At 31.2% G+C, this 9377-nt stretch overlaps 1 protein-coding gene across 1 annotated transcript in view; it reads left to right on the forward strand.

Moving 5' to 3' along the window:
- LOC126808431 (choline transporter-like protein 2) overlaps positions 1-8101 on the forward strand; it is a 36263-nt gene extending 28162 nt beyond the window's left edge. The window contains exons 20-23 of the mRNA XM_050533132.2: positions 1088-1158; positions 1308-1396; positions 2077-2161; positions 4070-8101. Of these exons, the coding sequence (XP_050389089.1) occupies positions 1088-1158; positions 1308-1396; positions 2077-2161; positions 4070-4167 (343 nt within the window). The 3' untranslated portion in view covers positions 4168-8101. The remainder of the gene's footprint in view (positions 1-1087; positions 1159-1307; positions 1397-2076; positions 2162-4069) is intronic.
- The last annotated feature ends 1276 nt before the right edge of the window (positions 8102-9377 follow it).

Genomic DNA, 9377 nt, shown 5'->3' on the forward strand with positions numbered 1-9377 from the left:
TTGTATAGTTTGATTTTGATTTCAGAACCAGTCTAGACACTTGTCGTATGTTCTAGAATGTTTCTTTAAATGTTAAAATATTATGCCTCAAAATAATGCAGTATTCGTTATCTGCATCAAATACCACATAAGCAGTACCATTAAATTTATTGTAGAAAACTGTTTATTTTAAATATTAAGTGCATGAGATCCACACTACATGCAAAACAAAACTGATAAGACAAACCTGTGGACAAGACCAAGTACACAGACATTGCAAGCAATAAACAGATATCAAATCAAGTGAATAGATCCCGGGGCCAGTCGTAAGCATTCACTACACTGTACAGTCTTGGGCTTAAACATACATTATGCAAGAACTAAATCTGTCTATTATTGCAGGTCTGTCTTTCTTTAGGCCTGAAATGTTATCTAAATTATTAATTAGACATTAATTAACTTATCCAGACCATAATCAACTCTGAATTGTGAGCCGATTTACAGCATAACTTTCCTTCACGATTTAATGATTAAATGGATAATCGAGACTTTGCTGTTTAGCGTACTGACTTTAGTAATGATGTTTGAAGCTAGGCAGAATTTTCAATCGCTTAGTTCTTGGTTCATAGTGGATCAATTTGATTGAAATTTTCAGCAAATTGCCTTTATTAATTAGACATTAATTAACTGATCCAGGCCTTAATCAACTCTCGATGGCATCAGTTTTCTCCGATATTAAATAGATTAGAATGGTTCAGCGATACTTTGATTTAATCAAATATGGAGGACCGAGACTTAGCTTTGATCAACCAGTACGGTGGTTGAAATTATTGCACACGTCTGTCAAACCTTCAAAGGCTTATATCTTCACTTGCAATAGAGTAATGTGAATGAAATTTTTAAATTATTCATTTTACATCATCTACTTTCAAACTATTATAGCAAGAAATGCTAGTTCGTTATCTAAATCTTACATAATGTATCTTTAATAATTAAGTTAATTAAATTCAAACTATGAGGTCTTAAAAAACAAAAAAGGATAACAAACTTTATTTTGTATTAATTTATCAAAAAGATTTGTGATTGTATTATTTATTTTTATTTATAGGACTGTGGTATTAGATAATGTAACAGATTTCATTTTGTTTATCAGTAAACTTATGATTACATGTGCTATCGGTAAGTTTTAATTGGGTTTTTTTTGTAATATTATGTCATAATTTCTGCTAATAATCTAAAATCAAAATCTCATTTATAACTAAAAATGTATAAATATAGAATACCAACCTATAAATTTTGATAATTACATACTTTTTTATTTTTACCAGGTATTGCTGCTTATTTCTTCTATCAAGCTAAAATACCTGTTTTATCCAGTACTGTGCCTTCCTTAAACTATTACCTCACTCCAGTTATTGTAAGTAATGATTCTATTTACACTTTCTATACATTGTCAGTATATATTTCATTATTGTTCAATGTAAAAGTAGTTCTCCTGGACGACAGTTAGTAAGTAGATTCTAAATAAATCATATTATCAGTGCATTGTTCAGGAATTGAAGAGTGAGTCAGAAACATTTGGTGGAGCATAAGAAAAAATATAATATCTAAGAGCTAAGCTTGTACTTGGCTGTCGAAAAATTAGACTAGTTAACTTACCTTGTCGGGTGAGGGGGGGGATGGAATGGCCTATTGTTAGCGTGTGCGCAATGTATCATAAGGTGACAAGGTCTGCTATCGAGTCAACTGGCGGGTTTTGATTCCCCAGTTGGTAGCCTGTCCAACCATATGGGTTTTCTCTGGCTCCCCCTGTTTCCTCCCACTGCTGAAGAACCCTATGCGCAAGCGAATTATTAAAATAATATTGAACCATATGTTTGTCCCAAAATGACCTAATTTGTGTCGAGTGGACATTAAACCCCATTTCTCTCTCTGTCGTTTACCTTGTCAGAAATCTGAGATGAGCCCAAATATTAATAAATAGTTTTCAATTTATTTGTCTATTCATATATATCTCTGTATGTTAATTCATTTTAGTCTTGCAGCTGAAATCATCAAGGCCATTTTAGTATTATAATTTTGCTATATATATTACAGATATTGGTTGTTGGATCATATCTTATTACCTGTTCATTCTTTGATGTGTATAATATGGCTGTCGATACACTATTCCTTTGTTTCTGTAAGTACACAATTTATAGAACAAATTTTCTCTTTTATCAATAAAGAAAAACATTTGAAGTGGCCTACAAACGTTTTATTTAACTATGCAGTATAATGCAGACAGGTAGGCTGTTAAACCCCATTTCATTTTATGCAATAAAAGATATTTTCCAGTTCCAGAATTCATTTCTCTCAATCCCACAAATGGTGACACAATCTTGTAAACTTCAGAATTTCAAGCAATGAAGCATGCTTAAAACTGGATAAGAAATTATCCTACCATAGCTATATTTGATTACGCCACAGCGGTTATCTGGACTGACATGTGTTATCACTCAATATTGTGTCGCTCGATTGCAATTCCGAATGTTCCTGGCTCACAAGCCAACATCTCCTTTCAGATGAGTCTCAAGATTGATGACTGAGTGAGAGTCTACAAAAATTAGTCTTTGGGAACATACAATTCAATCAAACATTACAAGTAGTAGCATTTTCATGAGGACGTATATTGTCGTCACCCCCATCCGTCCGTCCACAATTGTTTGTGAACAGTTTACAGGTCACAATTTTTATCCGATTTCAATGAAACTTGAAATATAGGTTTATCACCCTAAGATCTCGATTCCTTTCGATATTGACATGTATCGGACTGTAACTTCATGGATTATGGCCCCTGATTGTACGAAAAAATCACATTTGTAGCTTGTGAACACTGTAGAGGTCACAATTTTTATCCAATTTGGTTTAAACTTGAAATGTATGCTTATAACCCAAAGGTCTCGGTTCCTTTCGATATTCGTGCATATCGGAACGTAACTTCCTGAATTATGTCCCCTGATTGGACGAAAAATCGCATTTTTAGCTTGTGGACTCTATAGAGGTCATAATTTTTATCAGATTTAAAAAAACATATTATTATATCACCGTTACACCCTAAGAACGACTGAGTTCGAATTTCGTGAAAATCGGCCCAAAACTGACAGACAAAATCCCAGCCCATCGTTCTCAAATAGCGTAAAAATATTGTATATTAAGGTTGTGGACCCTATAGAGGTCACAATTTTAATCCTATTTTGATGAAACTTGAAATGTAAGTTTATAACCCAAAGATCTCAGTTCCTTTCGATATTCGTGCATACGCGACCGTAACTTCATGAATTATGGCCCCTGATTGTACGAAAAATCGTGTTTTTAGCTTGTGGACCCTATAGAGGTCATAATTTTTATCCGATTTAAAAAAACATATTATTACATCACCGTTACGCCCTAAGGACGGCTGAATTCGAATTTCGTGAAAATTGAAACTTGAAATGTAAGTTTACAATCTGGTTAAAACACAGATCCTATTTCGTTTCGTTTTTATAGTTCAAAATTTCGTTTAACTTATCTTTACTACACTTGGATCTGGAAGAGTTGTTATTTAACTCGTGTTCTGAATTGTGTCGGGGATAAGCCAATGAAACGGTCTGTTACGACGAGCTTTAGGCGGGTTTTTCTCGGAACTGTGGGTAATCCACTAGTAACATCAATGCAGATTGGTTAATCAAATGTCTGACGTCATAGGGTCATAAGTCGGTCTTTTGACCCCTGACGTGACCTATCGCTATACCTTGTCAGATCTTCATGTAGTGTAGGCCATCGAAAGTATAAAAAAACGAAACGAAATATAGATCTGTATTTTAATCAGATTGGTAAGTTTATAACCCAAAGATCTCGGTTTCTGTCGATATTTGCGCATTTCGAATTGTAATTTCCTGAATTATGGCCCTTGATTGTAGGAAAAATCACTTTCGTTTTAGCTTATTCTCTATCCATCTCTCGAAAATGTGGGCGTATCCTGCCTGGCAGCCGCTGGTTAACAATATTGATTTTTGTCTTCCGAACCATTTTGGTATTATAAAAAAAAATATGAATTGTTTTGTTACAGTGGAAGATATTGAAAGAAATGATGGATCAGCAGACAAACCTTACTTCATGAGTAAAGGGTTACAGAAAATACTTCGCAAATCTAACAAAATGAATTAACATTCAATAAAAACAACATAAAGTAGAAAACAGAGTTCTGTACCAAACTTAATAAAGATAACTGTTAAATGGCCAGTATTCTATAGAAAATTTTGTGACAATTCTAATTATGCTTTGATGTTAACAAAATTATATTAAAATATAAACAATTTTTCTATATTAAGAAATTTAAGACCTGGCACATAATGTCCACATCTTAAATCCATTTGCTATTTTATACATAAGTTTTAGTATTGTACAATTATGGTTGACAATTTGTATTCAAGCTGTAGGAAACAATGCACAGATAACCACACTTTTTAAAAGTTAACCTTAATTTATGTTAACCTATAAAATCTTTTAACATACTCGCATGAGAAACAACTTATCAGAAAAGCACAAAATTTAAGATAATTGCATATATAAATAAACAATGTAAAGGCCTTTTAACAAATAAGTTAAATTTATGCATAACTGGGTGTTGAGGTTTTATTTTTGACCTGGGTGTCTTATACAGCCAGAAACTGTAACATACTATAAAGTTTGTAAACAGACTCAAACTCTTTATGCTTTTAAATTGCACTGTTAAGATACTAAGTGAAAATTAAGCTATACAATCAATGAAATAAATAAAAGAAAAAGTGTTTCAATTGATATTTAGTTTAACTGCGGGGTTTTTTTCTAAATTTACTTATTCCCAGCTCTCGACATCTTCCATTTAGGAATTTAAAAATATTCTTGTCTTACAATCAAAATGACTACTAGTATTATTTTCTAGACAATGGATTTTTATGGACAGAAGTATTTTAAAGAATCTCTTTATTATTGTGATGAAATATATTTTTTTTTTTAATACTCCAAATAAATTTTTTAAATTGATTTAGAATTTACAAGTGTTTCATTACAGTGGTTGATGACTCGGCTTCTGTTTACAAGATTTATCTTTTTCTTGATCAAAGTCTCTTGTTATATTCCAATCTTTGATTAAAAGAATATTCCAAGTCGAATGAGTTTAAAGATGGGGGGGGGGGGGCTATTGAAACCAGGTCCGTCTTTTTTCCCTATACTCTATAACACACATCAATATATTATAGTTGTTGTGCCTGTTGCTGATTAGACATTTCTCCATTGAATTATTTGACATGGCTTTTGTGCAAGGACGTAAGATGTTCATGACCAAGTCATTTTGTTACTAAGTGTGTAACATCACCAATAAAATATTTACAAAACTGTGCAAGTCAGATTAAAACAAAAGCTAAGTCATCTTATTACTGTTAGCTGTATTGAGTCATTTGTAAAAATTGTTATAATTTATTTACATAATGTATTGATCAATATTAATCAGTGAATTGATAGTCAGATTTTTATTCTTATTACTCAATATTGAGATTAGTCAGTTTTTAGTATATTCTTATTAAGAAATATAGATGTGGGCCTAATTATACTAATTACTATTAAGCCTCATCATACTGATAAAGATAATTTTGGATGCAAAAATTATAGTTTAATTTCATATCTTATTACTCAATATTGAGATTATCAGAAATTATAATTATAAGAAATAAATATATGTGCCTAATTATACTAATTACCATTAAGCCTCATTTTGGATGCAAAAATCATAGTTTAATTTCTTACCTTATTACGATTATTCAGTTTTTAGTATATACTTATTAAGAAATATATATGAGCCTAATTATACTAACATAAAGATCATTTTGAATGCAAAAATGATAGTTTAATTGCTTATGGAATACATCTTTAACATCACACATTATTTTATATATTTTCAGTAATTTTCTTCTGTCTTCTTTTGAATAGTTATGCAGATCTATATATTTGTATCTTAAATAGATGAAAGCAAAGAAAATGTATTTTTATTCAATTGCTTCAGATTATTCTTATACCATGTTTTGATATATTTGTTTTTCTTCCTTCTGTATATTAAATATATATACTCTTGCTATGATATATTTTTTTTAATATTGATGCTCAGAACATTTTGTCATCGTTTATGTGTCTTTCCTATATTTTTTCAAATTTATTCATATCGTAATATGAAATTTGCATGAGATAAGTAAAGAATTGTTTTTACAAATACGGTATACTTTATTTATTTTTTAACCTTCAATAAGGTATTGAAATACATATATATGTGTATATATTTATATATAATATATAACCTCAGTCTTGCCCTTAAATAAAAAGTTTTAGAAATAATTGTCAGTTTTTGTTGAAATTTATTTTTTAATATTTATGTATTTGAGTTGTAATGTGAACTTTAAATCCTCTAAAACTAGTAATTAATGTGTCATGAAATTAATTCTTATTTAATTGTTAAAAATAAGAAATGCAAAAGGAAATAGATTTAGAAAGACTTGTGGTGGGTGAGATTAACACCTTAATTTCTTATGTTATAGTAGTGGCCTAGTGGGAGTAAATCATTTTTACTAAATCTTAAAATGCTTATGGGTTTGTTTGATTGAAGCAATTCCAACCAAATCTAAATCTGGGTTCCTTTTTAATTTAATTTCTACTCAAATCAAATCACTGACTCTTCATGTAATATGATTGTAGTGTATTGAGTTAAACTCGGAAATAAAAAATACAAGAATTCTTGAATGTAAATATACTTATCAAAAAAATGAACCTTTTTTCAGACTGCATGAAATTATTTAGATGTTGATGGGTGTGTGTTCTTTTGTCTGGCAACCTATATTATCCTTTAAGAGCATAAACGGTTTCAGATTATTTATTGTAAATTTATAAAGTATTGTGAACAAAAAATTGGCTATTGTTTTTGTAAATATAATAATTTGTATTACATTCCTATTTCTATTGTCTTGAATATTTGGAATTTTATTTTTTTATTAATGAAAGAAATGATCTTATGCAACAAGGCAAAATTTAAAGTACCCGACTATTGTTGGTCCTTAGCATAGCTTCCTATTAATTCCACTGCTGGTCTCAGTTGGATATTGTTAAAACTGTTATAAAACTTGTTAACGTTTTATACTAAAAAGTCCTATATACCTTTATCAACTATATTTTGTTTTCTACATGTAGTTAAGGATTACTTTGTTATTCAAAATGTCATAAGATATAGATTTTTTATTGACGGAGTGTTGCAGTTTGACATTGTACCCAGTTTGACTGTGTACCGGTACCTTATTTAAAGATAAACTAATAATAAACAGTTGAGTTGTTGAAAGCTCTCTTACAGGGTGTTTCACAATCTGATTAAAACACAGATCCTATTTCATTTTGTTTTTTATTGTTCAAAAATTTTGTATTATTTGTCTGTACTACACTAGGATCTGGAAGAGTTGTTATATAGCCTGCATTCTGGATGATGTGAGGGATTCGGCAATGTAATGCTTTGCTACAGCGAGTTTTTGGGATGATGTGAACGGAAATGTGGGTAACCCACAACAAACAACACTGATTGGTTAATCCAATGTCTGACGTCATAGAATCAAAAGCCACTCGTAGGACATCTTGCGCGACCTGCCTCTACTGCCGGTCAGATCTCTATGTAATGGAGGATATCAAAAGTATAGAAAAAACGAATCGAAATATAGATTTGTATTTTCATCAGATTGGGTGTTTCATTAAGACAACCAAGAAAACGTTAAGGCCTGTCAATTCTCATCTATTATAAAATATGTTACATACATGGATGTAAATGATGCAATGTCACGAGGTACCAACTAAAATAGTGACACAGATCAAACTCAGAGTTTTAAGTTTTGACTTCAAGTCAAATGATTTTTTGTAATGTATATTTGAGTTATAGGTGAATTTTGGTTAGCTTTGGGGATTTTTTTGCAAAATATTTTACTTCTTATTACTATATTGATATACTAATGTTGTGAATGAACCTTATTATTGTAGTAATGGCCAATATATAATCTGTTGAGTTTATGTGTAATAAATAGAATTCTACTGCCTTGAATCATGACATTTTTTCTGTTTTAAATAAAGAAAAAAAACCTATGTAATATTGATATAGTCTTGCTAAATGTTCTGATGCCAAAAGTAGTGAAAGGGAACAAGCCAAATTACCGTAGTTCAAAAAGCTCAGAAATATTGATGTAAGAGAGGCCAAATATGAAGACCTTAAGTAAACATCTAGGGAGCTACCTGGTAATGAAATTACCTTCATTCATCAAATACTTGTACTGTAATATTTAGGGATACCCAGCCAGCGGACAACTGATAGTCCGAGGGTCATAGTGAATGGATTAAGTATGGCACTGGCTTATAACTTGACGGTGTTGATTGTGAAAGTTCCTCAGGATTTTCCAGCCTGGTTTCTCTTTGTCATTTGAACAGGACGGAGGGCCTGGCAAACAAAGTCCACCCTTGTACTCTTTGGTGTGCATATAAAAGAACCCTTAACAGATTTATATTGATAAAACATACTCATTACATATCTCCAAATCTATTTCTCATTTTATGTTATAAAATTTATAGCAGGGGGCAGTGATTTCATACATGTACTAATGTATGCACTTGTCTCTGCAACAATTTCGGTCAATGTGCCTTAATACCATAGTTTCCAGAAATAAAAATTTTGTAAACAGAATAACTTCCGCTATAGGCTAGGCCTATTTATAAAAGATAATTCAATCCTTTACATTTTGTCATGTCACTAAAGCCAGTAACACCACATTGAAATAGGCCTAATTAGTTAAATCCTAGAAATAAGTGAATTAATATCAGACACATTAATTTTAGAAACCATTAATTTAAAGATACATTCTCTCGTACAAACTTTGTGATTTGATGGTATATTTGGACTAAAAACATATTCAAAGTAACCAATCTATCAAAAATGTGCTTCAATTCCCTCTGAAAACTTTGTCTTCGCTGGGGATACCTATAGCTATAAGTAAGCTGTTGTTAGATTCAATGTCTGTCAACTTAGCTTCATTGTGGGAGGGTCTATTTTTCAGAATGTATTTATCATTACTTACTGTACATTTATCATACATATTGATGCCTAAGTAAATTCTTAATTATTTATGTCAACTTCTTTTACAACCGTTCAATTACAGAGTCTTTTATAGGTTGATACCCCTCAATGTTCCCAAAACCGCCTAACCATTTGATCAAGAAATAACAACAGCTCCCTCACTTAAGCTGGCACACAATAAGCTGGCAGATAACAGTCAGGTTGCCAGTTAGGAATACCCTGACAATTTTGCCCAGTGCTTGCCCCTTGGGCC

Source organism: Patella vulgata, chromosome 1 (genome assembly GCF_932274485.2).
Source record: "Patella vulgata chromosome 1, xgPatVulg1.2, whole genome shotgun sequence".
Taxonomy (NCBI): Eukaryota; Metazoa; Mollusca; class Gastropoda; family Patellidae; genus Patella; species Patella vulgata.